At 42.1% G+C, this 17,865-nt stretch overlaps 1 protein-coding gene across 18 annotated transcripts in view; it reads left to right on the top strand.

Annotated features, from left to right (window-relative positions):
* ZFP2 (ZFP2 zinc finger protein) overlaps positions 1–12,285 on the top strand; it is a 30,272-nt gene extending 17,987 nt beyond the window's left edge. For 6 of the 18 annotated variants that reach the window (XM_089336258.1, XM_089336257.1, XM_089336266.1 and 3 more), the window contains one exon: positions 9,964–12,285. In XM_089336258.1, coding sequence (XP_089192384.1) covers positions 10,227–11,456 — 1,230 coding nt within the window. In that variant the 5' untranslated portion in view covers positions 9,964–10,226 and the 3' untranslated portion in view covers positions 11,457–12,285. Of the gene's footprint in view, positions 1–515; positions 3,066–4,888; positions 5,176–9,963 lie in introns of those variants that run through there. The other 12 variants (XM_089336255.1, XM_089336256.1, XM_089336261.1 and 9 more) reach the window with 3 other exon arrangements.
* The last annotated feature ends 5,580 nt before the right edge of the window (positions 12,286–17,865 follow it).

The following is a 17,865-nucleotide window of genomic DNA, read 5'->3' on the forward strand; positions in this document are numbered from 1 at the left end:
CCAGGAGCTTCTTCCCTGCACTCCCACATGGGTGCAGGAGCCCAAGCACTTGGGCCATCTTCTGATGCTTTCCCAGGCACATTATCAGGGAGCTAGATCAGAAGTGGAGCAGCTGGGACACCAACTGGTGTCCATATGGGATGCCGACATTGCAGGGTTAATCCTACACCACAATGCTGGCTCCTATGTCATCTACTTCTAGTGTGTACTTGGGAGGCATCAAGGACATTGAAATTGTTGTGCTGCCACCACCACCATCTCCAGAACTTTTTCATTTTCCCAAATGGGAACTCTGGACCGGTGAAACACTGACAACCCATTCCTCCCATCTCCCAGCCCATAGGAACTAGCACTTTGCTCTCTGTGACTCTGAATTTGCCCACACACTGAGCACTTCATGTAAGGGCAATCATCCAGTCTTTGTCCTTTTTGAACTGGCTTATTTCACCTAGCATATATATCTTCAAGGTTTGTCCTTGTTGTAGCATGTGTAAATTTCCTTTTTTTTTTTAAAGGTTTATTTTTTTGAGAAGCAGAGCTGCAGACAGAGAGAGGAAGAGACAGAGAGACAGAGGTCTCCCATCTACTGACTCACTCCCCAAATTGCTACAACAGCAGGAGCTGGGATGATCTGAAACCAGGAGCAGCTTCTTCTGGGTCTCCCACGTGGGTGCTGGGGCCCGAGGACATGGGCCATCTTCTGTTGCTTTCCCAGGCCATAGCAGAGAGCTGGATCGGAAGTGGATCAGCCAGGACTCGAACTGGCACCCATATAGGATGTTGGCACTGCAGGTGGCAGCTTTACCCACTATGCCACAGTGCGGGCTCCAGTGGCTGCACTCTTACATTCCTACCAGAAAACCACATGGGTTCTAATTTATCAACATCCTCACCAATACTTATTAGTTTCTATGTTTTTTATTTACATGTATCTCATAAATACAACGTTAGGAACATAAAGAAGATCCCAAGAATAATACATCTTTTATGAGCAGTTGGACTTAATTATCACTTATGAGACATAAGAATATCCTTCACTTAATACACTAAAATGAAGTTACTCTTTGAGATCAAGTTTTACTATTAAGCCTCATATAACAACTCTTTGAGGACTAAGGTCCTGCATGGGAAGTTAGTGCACAGTGACTCCTGTTGTTAATTTAACAATTAACATTCCTATGTATGACGTCAGTGATCACCTGAGTCTTTTGACATGAGCTGCCTAGGTCATGGAAGCCTTTTGAATCCACAAACTCTGTCAATATTTAGACAAGACTGTAAGCAAAGTGGAAGTTCTCTCCTCCCATCAGAGAAAAGTACATCATTCTTTCTTGACCACTTCTTTCCACTGGGCTCTCACCCACCGAGGTCCTTCATGTAGGACTTTTTTTGCCACAGTGTCTTGGCTTTCCATGCCTGAAATGCTGTCATGGGCTTTTCAGCTGGACCAGAATGCCTTAAGCGCTGATTCTGAGGTCAGAGTGCTGCTTAAAGTGATTGTCATTCTATGAGTTGGCTGTGTGGACTGCTTTCTGTGTTGGAGCATTCACTCCTTTTTAATTCTATCTATTATTGTTACTATCAGACAATGAATCCTATCTATATGATCACTAATACTTAATTCTATCCATATGATCACTTTAAAATTTAAAATGCTAATTTTTACCACATATTTTAAGGGGACTTGGGATCCCATGGCAAGTTTTAAACCATACCTTTAGAAGTAAGTCCATAGGAATGTGTGCAGAACTATACAGCTTTACAGTTATACACTTCATAATTATAACTTTAGAAACATGGTTATTCTTCCCACCATGCCCACCCTTCCACGCATACTCCCACGCCTCCTCCCTCTCTTATTCCCACTGTTATTTTTTTACTAAGGTCTATTTTCAATTAACTTTATACATATGATTAACTAAAGTTAAGTAAAGAGTTCAACAAATAGTATGAAAGAAAAAAAGAAAGAAAACTGTTCCTCAACAGTCAGGACAAGGGCTGTTCAAGTCATTGCTTCTTGAAGTGTCAATTTCACTTTTACAGATTGCCTTTTAGGTGCTGTATTGTTATCACAGGTCAGGGAGAACATTTGGTACTTATCACTTTGGGACTGGCTTATTACACTAAGTATGATGTCTTTCAGAAATCCATTTTGTTGCAAATGACCAGATTTTTTTTAACTGCTGTGAGGTATTCCATGGTGTACATTCTCATAGTTTCTTTATCCAGTCTTCAGTTGATGGGCATTTGGGTTGATTCCATGACTTAGCTATTGTGAATTGAGCTACGATAAACATGAGGGTACAGATAACTCTTTCATAAGCTGATTTCTTTTCCTTTGAGTAAATTCCTTGGAGTGGGATGGCTGGGTCATATGGTAAGTCTATATTCAGATTTCTGAAGTATCTCCATACTGTCTTTCACAGAATCTGTACCAGTTTACATTCCCAGAAACAGTGGATTAGGGTACCTTTTTCCCACATCCTCACCAGCAGTTGTTGTTTATTGATTTCTATATGAAAACCATTCTAATGGGGGTGAGGTGAAACTTCGTTATGGTTTTGATTTCCATTTCCCTGATGGCTAGTGATCCTGAGCATTGTTCATGTATCTGTTGGCCATTTAAATTCCTCTTTTGAGAAATGTCTGTTTAAATCCTTTGCCCATTTCTTAACTTTTTTGTTGTTGTTGTTGAGTTTCTTGATCTCTTTATATATTCTGGTTATTAATCCTTTATCTGTTGTATAGTTTGCAAATAATTTCTCCCATTCTGTCAGTTGCCTCTTCATTTTGCTGAGTGTTTCTTTTGCAGTATAGAAGCTTCTCAGTTTGATGTAATCCCATGTGTTAATTTTGACTTTGATTGCCTGTGCCTTCAGGGTCTTTTCCAAGAAGTCTTTGCCTGTGCCAATGTCCTAGATGGTTTCCCCAATGTTCTCTAATAATTTGATGGTATCAGGTCATATATTTAGGTATTTAATCCACTTTGAGTGGATTTTTGTGTAATGTGTAAGTTAGGGGTCTTGCTTCATACTTCTGCATGTGAAAATCCAGTTTTCCCAGCACCATTTGTTGAAGAGACTGTCCTTGCTCCAGGGATTGATTTTTAGCTCCTTTGTCGAAGATAAGTTGGTTGTAGATGCTTGGATTGATTTTTGGTGTTTCTATTCTGTTCTATTGGACTTTCCATCTATTTTTGTACCAGTATCAGGCTGTTTGGATTATAACTGCCCTGTAGTATTCTTGAAATCTGGTATTGTGATGCCTCTGACTTTTTTTGTTGTTGTTGTATAAGGTGGCTTTAACTATTTGGGTTCTCCTGTGTTTCCATATGAATTTCAACAGCGTTTTTTCTATATATGAGAAGAATGTCCTTTGTATTTTGATTGGTATCACATTGAATTTGTAAATTGCTTTGGAAGTATGGACATTTTGTTGATGCTGATTCTTCCAATCCATGAACATGGCAGATTTCTCCATTTTTTTTGTGTGTGTCTTCTATTTCTTTCTTTAATGTTTTGTAATTCTCATTATAGAGATCTTAGACATCTGTTCTTTTAGAGTTCTTTGGATCCCCTAAATAAAGAATCCTATCATCTGCAAAGAGGGATAGTTTGAGTTCTTCCATCCCAATTTGTACCCCTTTAATTTCTTTTTCTTTCCTAATAGCTCTGGCTAAAACTTCCAGAACTATATTGAATAGCAGTGGTGAGAGTGGGCCTAATAGCTTTTGCTAAAACTTCCAGAACTATATTGAATAGCTGTGGTGAGAGTGGGCATCCCTGTCTGGTACCAGATCTCAGTGGAAATGCTTCTAACTTTTCCCCATTCAATTGGATGCTGGCTGTAGGTTTTTCATAAATTGTTTTGATTGTATTGAGGAATGTTCCTTCCATACCCCGTTTGCTTAGAGTTTTCATCATGAAAGAGTATTGTATTTTACCAAATGCTTTCTCTGCATTGATTGAGATAATCATATGTTTTTTGTTCTTCAGTTTGTTAATGCAATGTATCACATTGATTGATTTGTGAATGTTAAACCATCCCTACATACCAGGGATTAATCCCACTTGTTCCAGGTGAATGATCTTTCTGATGTATTGTTGGATTCTATTGGCTAGAATTTTGTTGAGGATTTTTGTGTCTATGTTCATCAGGGAGATTGGTCTATAGTTATCTTTTTCTGCTGTATCTTTTTTCAGGTTTAGGAATTAAAGTGATGGTGGCTTCATAGAAAGAATTTGGGAGGATTCCCTCCCTTTCAGTTGTTTTGAATAGCTTTAAAAGAATTGGAGTTAGTTCTTTAAATGTCTGATAGAATTCAGCAGTGAAGCCATCTGGTCCTGGGCTATTCTTTGTTGGGAGGGTCTTTATTACTGGTTCAATTTCTGTCTTGTTTATGGGTCTGTTCAAGTTTTCTTTGTCTTCTTGGCTTAATTTAAGTACTTTGCATGTGTCCAGGAACCTATTCATTTCTATAAGTCTTCCCATTTTGTTGGCCTACAGCTCTTTGTAGTAGTAATTTCTGATGATTCTTTTTATTTCTGTGTTGTCTGTTGTTACTTTTTTTTTCATCTCTAATTTTATTGATTTGGATGTTCTCTCTTCTTTTTTTGATTAGTTTGGTCAAGGGTGTGTCAATTTTTTTTTATTTTAAAAAAACCAGCTCCTTGTTTTGCTGATCTTTTGTATTGTTTTCTTGGTTTCAGTTTTGTTTATTTCTTCTCTAATTTTAATTATCTCTTTTGTCCTATTAGTTATTGGTTTGGTTTGCTGTTGTTTTCTAGAACCTTGAGATGTGTTGATAGCTCATTTATTTGTTGTCTTTCCAGTTTCTTGATGTAGACACCAATTGCTATAAACTGGCTCCTTTTTTTTTTTTTTACAGGCAGAGTGGACAATGAGAGAGAAAGAGACAGAGAGGAAGGTCTTCCTTTACCGTTCGTTCACCCTCCAATGGCCGCTGCAGCCAGTGCGCTGTGGCTGGTGCACTGTGGCCGGCGCACCGTGCTGATCTGAAGCCAGGAACCAGGTGCTTCTCCTGGTCTCCCATGTGGGTGCAGGGCCCAAGGATTTGGGCCATCCTCCACTGCATTCCCGGGCCACAGCAGAGAGCTGGCCTGGAAGAGGGGCAACTGGGACAGAATCCGGCACCCCAACCGGGACTAGAACCAGGTGTGCCAGTGGTGCAGGCGGAGGATTAGCCTATTGAGCTGTGGCGCTGGCCTAAACTTGCTCTTAACACTGCTTTTGCTGTATCCCATAAGTTTTGGTATGTTGTGTGGTCTTCTCCATTTGTTTCCAGAAAATTTTTTATTTTCTTTTGATTTCTTCAATCACCCACTGTTCATTCAGGAACATGTTGTTCAGTCTCCACGCGTTTGCATGTATGCTAGAGATTCCTGAGTTGCTGATTTCCAGCTTCATTCCATTGTGGTGTGAGATGATGCATGGTATGATTTGATTATTTTGAATTTGCTGAGACTTGCTTTATGGCCTAGCATGTGGTCAATCCTAGAGAAAGTTCCATGCACTGATGAAAAAAAATGTGTATTCTGTGGCTGTAGGATGAAAAGCCCTGTAGATATCTGTTAGGTCCATCTTCTATAGTGTTCATTAATTCTGTTGTTTCCTTGCTGATTTTCTGTCTGGATGATCTGTCCATTGCTGAAAGTTGGGTATTGTAGTCCCCCATTACTATTGTATTTAAGTCTATGTCTCTCTTTAGATCCTTAACATTTCTTTTAAATACTCAGGTGCCCTGTAATTAATTAGGTGCATATAAGTTTACAGTAGTTGCATCCTCCTGTTGAATTGATCCTTTAATCATTACATAGTGCCTTTCTTTGCCTCTTTTAAAAGTTTTTGTGCTAAAGTGTATTTTGTCTGATATTAGGATGGCTACACCAGCTATTTTTTGGTTTCTGTTGGCATGGAGTATCTTTTTCCATCCTTTTACTTTCATTCTGTGTACATCTTTGTTGATGAAATGTGCTTCTTTTAGGCAGCAAATAGATAGGTTTTATTTTTTAATCCATTCCACCATTCTATGTCTTTTAACTGGAGAGTTGAGGCTGTTTATATTCAAGTTGACTATTGATAAGTTACGATTTTGTCCTACCATTTTTCCTATTTTTTACTTTAGATTTCCTTTGTGCTTTTACTGGGGGATTTTTTTTCTTCACCTTCTTTTGTAGTGATGACAATATTTCTGTGTTTTTTGTTTTAACAAGTTAGTTATTCATTTGAAAGGCCGCATTAGAGAGAGAGCAGAAGAGACAGAGACCTTTCATGTTCTTGTTCACCAACCAAATGGCCACAATGACTGGGGTGGGCCAGGCCAAAACCAGGAACCGGGAGCTTCTTCTGGGTCTCCCACATGTGTGCAGGGGCCCAAGGACTTGGACCATCCTCCACTGCTTTCCCAGGCTCATTAGCAGGGAGCAGGATCAGAAGTGGAGCAGCTGGGACTTGACCTAGCACCCATATGGGATGCTGGCACTGCAGGCTTTAACCCACTGTGGTATAGCACTGGCTCCAGTTTCTGTGTTTTAATAGTGGCCATCCCGGCAATGGGTGTGGTCATCTTGTGGTTTTGATTTGCATTTATTTAGTGATGGTTGATGTTGATCATCTTTTATATGCTTTCTGCTCATCTGTATACTTTCTCAAGAAATATCTATCTAGTTCTTTGCTTGTTTTCAAACAAGTTGTTTGTTTTTTCATGTTAAATTGTATGAGTGCTTCATATATTCTGGATCGGAGTTCCTGGATATATCAGATATCTCAGATACTTTGATTTGCAATTTTTTCTCCCACCACATGGTTGCCTTTTAATTGTGTTGATTGTATCCTTTGATATACAGAAGTTTTTAATTTTGATGAAGTCCATGTTTGTCTATTTTTGGATATTAGCTTTTGCATAATAAGTTATGTTAATTCCACTACTTTATTTGAATATTTACCAATATCATTTGTTCTTTTTTTTTTATTTGACAGGCAGAGTTAGACAGTGAGAGAGAGAGACAGAGAGAGAGAGGTCTTTCCTCCATTGGTTCACCCCCCAAATGGCCGCTACAGCCAGAGCTACACCAATCTGAAGCCAGGAGCCAGGTGCCCCTCTTGGTCTCCCACGCGGGTGCAGGTGCCCAAGTACTTGGGCCATCCAATTCTTATGTTACCTGCTGATTTTTTTCATAATCGGTTGGATGGGTCCTGTCTCTCTCTCTCTCTGGTTACTTGGTGGTGACTGTGTTTGGGAGATGGCGGCTGCTCGTATTCTTTTTCTCCCCTTTGCTGTAAGCAGGGCAGGATGGAAGGCAGAGGCCTGGTTAATGCAGACCTCTTGCTGCACAGTAAGGCCTGTGCTCATAGGCCTTCGGTTCACTGTTTCAGTGTTGATCTCTGCTGCGTTGACTTTGACCGTCAGTCATAAAGCTGAATCTGAGACTGTAGTTCCTCTTTCTCTGCCCCTTGTTGCCTCCAGGCCATTTTATCTGGGATAAGAAATGGGATTTGACAAAGGGGAACATTTCTACACTGTTGGTGGGAATGTTACAGCAACTGTGGAAAACTGAAGATTTCTTTAAAAATTAGAAATAGATTTGCCATGAAATCCAGCAATCCCACTTCTGGGTATATACCCAAAAACTTGAACACAGTGTATCCAAGAGAGACCTGCACCACCATGTTCACAGCAGCACTGTTCACAGTAGCCAAAATTTGGAATCAACCAAGGTGTCCATCATCAGATGAATAGGCAAAGAAAATGTGGTATATATACACAATGGAATATTATTCAGCTACAAAAAGGAATGAAATTCTAGCATATGCAGCAAAATGGACACAAATGGAGGACATCATGTTGAGTGAAATAAGCCGGACCCAGAAATACAAATGTGCATATTTTACCGTATATGTGAGAACTAAAATTAAAGAAAAGGAAGGAAGGGAGGGAGGGAGGAAGGAAGTTTATATGTATCAGTATTGCCTCAAATATAGTTTTGTAAACCTTTGTTTTATACTTTTTAAAATATACTTTAACTTTTTTAAAGTATAAAACTTAAAAAAGATTTATTTATTTATTTCAGAGGTAGAGTTACAGAGAGAGGAGAGAGAGAGAGAGTGATCTTCCATCTGCTGGTATAATTCCCAAATGACTGCAACTGCCAGAAGTGTACTGATTTGAAGCCAGGGGCAGGAGCTTGGTCCATCTTCTGCTGTTTTCCCAAGTGCATCAGCAGGGAGCTGGATCAGAAGTGGAGCAGCTGGGACTTGGATCACGCCCATATAGTTTGCTGGTGCCACAGTCCCATCCCCTATTTTATACCTTTGTAAAACTAGTGGTTAAGAATGTTATACTACTGGGCTGGTGCTGTGGCTTAGTAGGTTAAACCTATGCTTGCAGCACTGGCATCCCATATGGATACCAGTTTGTGTCCTGGCTACTCCTTTTCTGACTCAGCTCTCATCTTATGGGCTGGAAAAGCAGCAGATTATGGCCCAAGTGCTTGGGCCCCTGCTACCCATGTGGAAGAACTGGAAGAAGCTCCCAGCTCCTTGCTTTGGATCAGCCCAGCTCCAGCCGTCACGGCCATTAGGAGAGTGAACCAACAAGGGAGTGAACCAGCGAATGGAAGGCCTCTCTCTCTGTCTCTCCCTCTGTCTGTAACTCTACCTCTGAAGAAAATAAATAAAATCTTTAAAAAAGCAGAATGTTATACTATAGTTTTAATGACCTTTAAAGTAATGATTACTTTAAAATTTACTGTATATGGGTAAAATGGTCATTTTTCCATTCAGTTATTGTTTGTAGCCATTGTCTATATTCCCACTAAACTAGGGTCCTGTTGCTTTTTATTTTTAAAACTTTTTGTTCAGTGAAGTATTGATCCTCTTTAACTGCAATGCAATTTTAAAATATGTTATCTCAAAAACTAAAAAAAAAAGGGGAGAAGGAAGAAGGTTGGATAGAGAGGGGGAGAAAATGTGGAAAGGAATATGGTTATATTCTTAGAACTGTACATACAAAGCACACTGAATCTGTTCAAAACTAATTAAACATTAAAATGAAAAAAATGTTTGTAAAGCAGTGGCATCTGGGAATACAAGTCTGAGTGACTGGAAGGTGCTCCCTGCAGCCTACAGCCCCCTCTCAAAAGCTCAGCCCTTCCTCCTTGCTCTACACCACCACCAGTTCTCATCTTTACGGCAGGATAGTTAGGAAAGGGTAGGACCTTTTCAGATCATCTTATACCTAAGAACATTACAGCTTGCCTAAGGTTCAAGGAGAGCAAGCTTTTAGAGTGTGTCATCCTCCTCAAGAGTTTAAGTATTAAGTATGTTCTAGTACTTCCTGTTCCAAATGAGTATGTCCCCTAAGAGTATTTTATGTACATCATGTTACTCCTTATCAGATTATTTTTATTCTTATTTTGTGTCTCTGAAAACTCAGACCCATAGAGACAAGTAACTAGTTAAGATGGTGATAAATCCAGGGTTTGAACCCATCTGTTTGACTCTTGTGCCAACAATCTTTTACTACGTCACACTATTGTGTTTCATGAAGATTAATTTGGTGTAGAATCATAGAGGTAAGAAACTGCTGGGGGCAATACCAGGTGCAGTGTGGCAGGGCTTTCTGATGGGCCTGTGCAGCCCTTGCCTTTCTGTGTGTGTTTTCTTGGTTCTGTCATTTATTAGCATGGTCCAGTGCTCAGTGGTTTCAATGTCCATCCTTTCCAGATGAGTTCATCTTTTCTGCTTACCCAGTGGATCTGCCATCATCTCCTTCTGGACCAGGTCACTGTTCTTGCCTAACTGTGATAACATTTTTGAAAACTCTCCAATGTTCCCAGTAATTGTAGTTTCATTTTCTCAATTCCACTGTACACAGTTGTCAGTCTCCCAGCACGGAAACCAGTGTGCATTTGAATTTTTAATTATCTATTTATTTATTTTCAGGCTGGGAGACAAGCCTTGAAACCAAAGAGCCAACTCCAAAGCCTGGCACTACTGAAGATTTATCCTGTGGGGTGATGGAAAGGGATGGTGTCTGGCATTCTACTTTAATTAATTTAACATTAATTAACATTAATTAACATTCCCAGGAACCTGAAAATTGGGTAGAGTGGCAACAGGAAATCCAGGAAAGACGTCCAGGCCAAGTAGCAGTTAGCCATAAGGAAACCCTCATTGAGAGTATTTGGAGGTAATGAATTTGAAAGATGTTCTGCAGTCAGGGTTCAGTCATCAATATACAACAAAGCATTGCTATGGCAAAGAGACCTCATAATTGGAATTCACACGGAAAGGACACTAAGAAAAATTCTGAGTTAATTAAAACTCAAAGAATGTTTGTAGGGAAGAAAATCTATGAATGTAATGAATGTGGGAAAACCTTTAACCAGAGCTCATCCCTTCTTAAGCACCAGCGGATTCATACTGGGGAGAAGCCCTATAAGTGTAATGTTTGTGGGAAGCACTTCATCGAACGCTCTTCCCTCACTGTACATCAAAGAATTCATACTGGAGAGAAACCCTACAAATGTAATGAATGTGGAAAAGCCTTCAGTCAGAGCATGAATCTTACTGTGCATCAAAGAACTCATACTGGAGAGAAACCGTACCAGTGTAAAGAGTGTGGAAAAGCCTTCCATAAAAATTCATCCCTTATTCAACATGAAAGAATTCATACTGGGGAGAAACCTTACAGGTGTAATGAATGTGGGAAAGCTTTTACCCAAAGCATGAATCTTACAGTGCATCAGAGAACTCACACAGGAGAAAAACCCTATGAATGTAAGGAATGCGGGAAAGCCTTTAGTCAAAGCATGCACCTTATTGTCCACCAGAGAAGTCATACTGGAGAAAGACCCTATGAGTGTAGTGAATGTGGAAAAGCCTTTAGTAAGAGCTCAACTCTTACCCTACACCTGCGAAATCACACTGGAGAAAAACCCTACAAATGTAACAAATGTGGGAAATCCTTCAGCCAAAGTACATACCTTATAGAACATCAGAGACTTCATTCTGGAGTTAAGCCTTTTGAATGTAATCAGTGTGGAAAAGCTTTCAGTAAGAATTCATCTCTTACTCAGCATCGGAGGATCCACACTGGAGAGAAACCTTATGAGTGTGTGGTGTGTGGAAAACATTTCACTGGACGATCGTCCCTTACTGTACATCAGGTTATTCACACTGGAGAGAAGCCGTATGAATGCAGTGAATGTGGGAAGGCCTTCAGCCAGAGTGCATACCTTATTGAACATCAGAGAATCCATACTGGTGAGAAACCCTATGAATGTGGTCAGTGTGGAAAAGCCTTCATTAAAAATTCATCTCTTACAGTACACCAGAGAACTCACACAGGAGAGAAACCCTATCAGTGTAGTGAATGTGGGAAGGCCTTCAGTCGGAGTACGAATCTTACACGACATCAGAGAACCCACACGTGAGGAAAGTTTCCGTTAGTCACTTCATTGTGATTGACTCTTCAGTTATAATTAAGTAAGTTATGTAATTGAGAAACCATGATGAGAATTGGTTTTGATGATGAGAATCTTTTAGTTAAGGTATCATATGCCATATTGATGATACAGACCAGGGCAGAGAAACCATGTCAAAGTGGAGAAATTTTGATTCAGAAGGTAACAATGGATTATGTTTCAGAAGGTTTAAGTGGCTAACACTCTAAACGTGAAGACTGATGCTGAAAATAAGTCCTGTGGTATCATACTGCAGATTCTTCTCTGGATATCTGGAGAGGAAATGTCAGAAAGTTTAACTTGATTGTCCAAAGACCTGGTGTGTAGTCCTGAGCTACTACTCGCTTGGACAAGTCACCCACGTTCTCCAGGTCATGGTCTACTTACCTGGTGAATTAGGGAGTTTGGACTTACAAGATCACTAGGATCCCTATTAGTCAACATGCTACAAACGTATAGCAACAACGCTGAGAAGTCCTTGATCTTTTACCCATGTATATGTTATCCAGATGCTTCTGTTCCACAGTCTGTTTTCCCTGGATGTTTTGGAGCAGATTTCTCTACCTCTACCAACTCCTCGTCCATCTCCTTCCCCTCCCCCTGCATTATTTTCTTTCCTAACATATGCTGATTCCTCCTAGGTGATGAAATAATTGTACAGACCTTAATGCAACGGCATGCTGTTTTGAGTTCCCAGTAGTCATTAAACTGTTAAATAATAAGCTGATTATTTACAAAACAATTAACTTAAATATAGTCTAGTTACGCAGGAATCAAATAAATGCATATCTTTGTGTCATATTCTGACTGTCAAAAGTAGAAGGAAGAAGGGAAGGGATTGAATATTAATGGAGGTGGAAATTTGGATATTAACAAAGTCTTTGCAACCCAAAGCCCACTCAAAATCGTCAGGGATATTTTCTAGATTGGGCACAATGAGAGCAGTTTAAGATTGCAGTTTAAATTGGTACTGTCATGGATGGGTTAAGTGGAGGAAAGGAAGCAGTAGATGCTGAGGGGAATAAACTGCCAAAGAAAAAACAGAAACAAAAATCAGGAGGTGAAGGTGCCACAGAAGTAAAAAGAGGACTTTAGCACAGGGATGGGAATACTTCTGCTTATTTTTTTTTTAAGATTTATTTATTTGAAAGGTAAAACAAGGTGGGAGGAAAGAGAGATCTTCCATTTGTTGGTTCAGTCCCCCAGTGGCCACAACAGCTGGGACTGGGCTAGGCTGGAGCAAGGAGCCAGGAACTCCATCAGGGTCTACATGGATGGCAAAGATCCAAGTACTTGGCAGTCTTCTGCTTGTTTCTCAGGTAAATTAGCAGGAAGCTGGATCAGAAGTGGAGGAACCTGCTGTACAACAATGTTGGCCCATAGGGAATAGTTAATCTATCCAAGTGCTATAGAGGATAAAGGAAGATGCTTTAAAACTACAGTAAATTGTAGTGGGTTGGAGAGTGAGTTAAAGGGTGAAAAGGACTTAGCAGCTTTCCTGAGATGGGAGATATTTAGATAGATCAACTAGAGGTGATTGGGAAAGGTTGAGAAAGAGCATATCAGATCCCCTTTTGGCTACAATTAATGGAAAACCTCATCAACTATGCTCTGACAAATGGGGATTTATTTTTCTCATATAACAAATCTGGGTGTGATTGGCATTTGTTGGTAGGCAAAATAATTCAGTAGTCTTGCGTGTCATGGGGTTTCTGTCATGATCATTTGATGGCAACTATGACCAAGTAAAATACTTCCAGTCCAGATATGATGCATAGCACCAGCAGCATCTGGCCTTTTATCAGAATCAGTTTTTCCAGAAGCCCCTGGGACTCCTGCTTTCACCTCATGGACCACAGCTATTACATGCAACCCCTACCAACAAGAGAGGCTGGGAAAAGAAGTATTTAGCCCTTCCCAACTCCATAGTGGAGGTGAGCAAAGAAAAGTGAGTTTGAGAATGGCATTGCTTTAGGCAGCTGATGGTCTGCCAAGGAATGTTTGTTTGATTTAAGATGGCACTGAGCGTGTTTATGATTGAAGAGTCGCGGGAGAGTAGGGAAGTGCAGCAAGCAGGAAGTGTACAGCTCATATGATCCACGCTGGGAGTGGCGGGAATCTTTGTCAACAGTAGGAAGGAAACTTTCCTCTTGGAGAGGTAGAGATGAAGAAATCATGGGAGGAAGTTGTGGAGGAAGTGCCCTTGTTTGGACCTTAGGCAATCCAAAGTCTGTCTGGGGCTGTTTGATTCCCCAGGGCCGTCTCAGGGTTCGTACTTGACTGGTTTTGAGTCACTGCCCCTCTCCTTAGCTTCAACGTCCTTTATTTCTCTCCTCCTTGTCCTGTGCCTTCCCTTTGAGCCTTTATTTTGCTGCTGTCATTTTCATCTACTTCTACGCATACCTTCTCTGCTTTCTCCTTTCCCTTTAATTCTTCCTGTTGACATCAGGTGAACAAAAATATGAGAAAGGAAAAAGGAGACTTATATATATAATGGAGAGGTCTTGTTAACAGTCTGACTGCTGAGGATCCAGTTAGTTTAGTGTTTCACTCTCTCTTCTTCCCTACCAGTTTGAACTCCACTGGTTTCTATTTCAGTGTAGTCAGGGAGCTCCAGGATAGGCACAGAGTGAAGAGTATGTATGTTTATGGTGGGGGTATGTGTGCAGAAGAGTACTTAGCTCAGTGTTGGTGACTTGCCTCTATAATGCAAATGAGGTAAAGGGGGCTGTTTACTTGGGAGATACCTGGACAGGATATTCAGAGGATATGGGTCTGGGAGAGAAGACCCTTGTTATCAAACCCTCCAGTTAAGCCCATGCCCTTCATTTTGGGGTCCATCCTCAGTACAAGTGTAGTTTCTATAATATTTGAAAATTATTTTTCTTGTGGCTGAAAAGGCAGTGTCACCAGACCTTGCAGCACCAAGGAGCCATCAGGAGACAAGGACGTCTGCGTGCTCTCATCTTCTCTCCATGGCCTGCCGCTTCCACTGCATGGGCTGCTGTGGACACTTGGTCCATCTCCTCAGTGAAGCTTGGCTGCTTTTGCTTACAGTTAAATGTGCACATGACCCAAAGGTCAGCATTAACTCTCATACCTAGGGACCTTTCAGCTTCCTTCTGACCCCTAAGTCTCTTTCTTAATTTGAAAATTCCATGAAAGAAGCCTGGATAGCTCAGGTCATTGTTTTAAGAGAGGTTTCTTATGGTACTTTGTCCAGGACCCTTCCCTTTTCCAGTCAGCTGGTGCGGATGAGGGCTGCCGTGCAGTCTCTGTCCATGCACTTGGGCCCATGGCCATAAGTAGTGATAGGTATGAGCAGTACATCACTAGGTCCTCACTGAGCACCTGCTCAGGAGTTGCTGGGGATGAAGAGCTGTAAAGGAGCTCATGGTAGGGAAGTCAGAACTAAGAGGAATTAAGGTGCAGCTGGATGACTTCTGGAACAGCAAGAAACAGGGCCCTCTAGAACTACCCACAATGGGGTGTTTGAGGCATATTTCCTACAGCTGGGTCATCACTCAGAAGACAGATGGGGTCACTTCCTGTACTTGTGCTCTGTGAAATCGATATCTAGGCACTTCCAGAGGTTACCAACCTAAGTGGTGGAGTTCTAGAACATGGTGCCAGAACCCCTCTCCTAGATTGTATGCAGTCCCCAACACATGGCTGTTCACAGGGACTGTACTTGGATCCTGAAAAAAAAAATCACAACACATCTAGAAGCGAAGGGACTATGAAAAAAAAAATGATGAATGGTTAGGTCATAGTTGAATAGGTTACCCCCTGTCTACATATACATTGGTATAATTCAGTGCCTGCACACAGTTGGCAGACTGCTGAGTGCATCCCTTGTGCTGCCTGTCTGAGTGATGACAGTGTAGTTCATTCCTGTGACTAACACTGAGCTCCTAGCATAGGTCAGCTGTGGGGAGCAACTGGGAGCAACTCGGACTAGACTAAGTTACTGGAATTAAGACTTATTCTATGCATCTGCTTTCCCACAATATGGTGCTGGGAGAGGAGGAAACAGCTTCTACACAGCTGCCTCCAGTTCAACCAATAAACTGTAGGACCTGCTCCTGATTGGAGGAGAGCAGCATACTTGGCGTGTGGGTAGCAGAGTTGGGATTGGTGGAAGAGGACTATAAAGGAGGAGAGAGACAACATGCACCAGGAACATCTATCTGAAGGAACACCTGTGCAGCCCTCGAGAGAGCCGGCCGGCGGTATGCCGCTCCCCCGCGGAAGTGGGGAAAGTGGCAGGGGGAACCACCCTTTCACGGAGGTGGAAGGGACGGTAGCCAACCCGGGAAGAACCAGCAGCAAACCCGGGAAGGGCCAAGCAGACAAAAGAACAGCGCAGGGTCCTGTGTCGTTCCTCCACGAAGAGGGGGAGCGACAGTCAGCTTCTATGAACTCCAGGATAAATGATCCCTGGTGTAGCTGTCAGGCAGTTCCTGGCACAGCGTGCCATGGGAGTGAACCAGTTGAGTGCAGGGGAGGAAATAGGCTGATCGGGAAGGGGAAGTTGGGCAGCGGGGAAGAGCAGCCATAGTGGCAAGAAGGCTTCACACATTTTGGGGACTGTAAGAGGTCTATGACTTGAACATCCAGTAGAAGTCAAGAAGTAACCAGAAATGAAGCTAAAGGAAGATCCTGTTGTCTCATAGTGCAAGGGGCTTCTAGCAGGGCTCAGCAAGTGAACTCAGGAACTAGTAAGCAGCAGCCTGTATCCTGAGGAAGAGTGTTGAAGCACACTGGTGATGAGGTCCCCGGCAAATGTTAAGTGAGTGTCTGCATATCCATAGTTAGTATAGCAGACAGGAAAGGTTCTGCAGACGATAACGTAACCACTTTCTGAGGACGGGGGTGTCCAGTGAGAATCCTTTTGTGTGTGTTTGGGGGTGGGGGTGGGGGTGGGAAGGATGCTCTGGTGAATGTTCAAAACAATAAATAAGGTTAGTGTGTAAATCCTGGCAAGAGGATATACTGCTTCTCTTTAGTTTTAGCCCTCCCCCCCCATTTTTTTCTCTTTTAAGCTGCGTTTGGAAGCTTACCTCTTACCAGACTACAGCAGAGTCAGGAGAAATGGGTCAGATAATGGAGGGTTCATTGCTTTTTTTCAGGAGTTTTGGAAGACTTGGGCCCTTGAATGGGAGCTCTCAGCCACTGTGGGCAACGAGCAATGAGGTCTCCTTTGCACCTTTCCCCCATCAGCTAAAGCAAGGACTCCTAGTTCCACTCCTTAGATGTGGGCTCTTGGGCCAGGCATTCGACATGTAAGTGCCTTGGTCTTCTCATTTGTTAATAGTGCAAACCTCAGAGCTTGGCTTGTGTCAGGTAACAATGCAAAGTACTTGGAAAAGTGCCTCAGATGTGATTAGTACTCAAGAAATATATGACTGTAATCTTTTATGCCCAAAAACAGAATATGACATCCAGAACCCTTCATTATCTTAGAATCTCCAGGCTCTTAAAGTGCAAATCCCTTGTAGGAAGTTACATCCGGGGCTGGCATTGTGGTGTAGTGGGTAAGGCTGCCACTTGCAGTGCTGGCATCCCATACAAGTGCTGGTTCGTGTCCTGGCTGCTCCACTTCTGATCCAGCTTCCTACTAATGGCCTGGGAAAAGCAGCAGAACATGACCCAAATGTATAGGGCCACTGCCACCCAATTGGGAGATCTGGAAGAAGCTCCTGGCTCCTGGCTTTGGCCTGGTCCAGCCCTGGCTGTTGTGACCATCTGGGAAACAAACCAGTGGATGGAAGACTGTGTGTGCATCTCCCTATCTGTAGCTCTGACTTTGAAATAAATAAATAATTCCTTTAAAAAAAAGTTTGCATCATTGCAAAAGGCAGCCCTCACCCTGACTACTGGAACAGCCTTCAACCTGGTTTCCACCCCAGCTGACAGTCATCCTATGAACTTGTGCCCAGCCGTGCTATGGTTTGGCCTGGGTGGTTTCCCATCACACACAGAATGAACCCAAAGCTCCTGTATGGCCTTCAAGGCCTCTAGTTACCCCTCCCTCTGACCTCACCTTGCCTTCTCCCTGGTTCACTATGCCCTGGCCACTCCCATTGGCCTAAGCCTCACGCTCAGGAGCACACTTCTCTCTGGATGCATTCCTGTCCCCTCCCCCTTAGACAGCTCTAACTTTAGGCATTCCTCATTGTGTTCAACTCTATTCAGATGTTACCTCTGGAAACAGAAGAACTCCCCAAAATGCTACTTAAAATTCCTCCCATTACACCCCGCCTATGTAAATACTCATTTGCTTGAATGATTACTTCTCCTACTGAAATGAAGCCTGCAGGACTGCAGGGTTTTCACTGCTGTTCTCCAGCCCCTAGAACAGGGTCTGACACAGACG

This window comes from Oryctolagus cuniculus, chromosome 6 (genome assembly GCF_051225735.1).
Source record: "Oryctolagus cuniculus isolate XC-2025 breed Fujian yellow rabbit chromosome 6, ASM5122573v1, whole genome shotgun sequence".
Taxonomy (NCBI): domain Eukaryota; kingdom Metazoa; phylum Chordata; class Mammalia; order Lagomorpha; family Leporidae; genus Oryctolagus; species Oryctolagus cuniculus.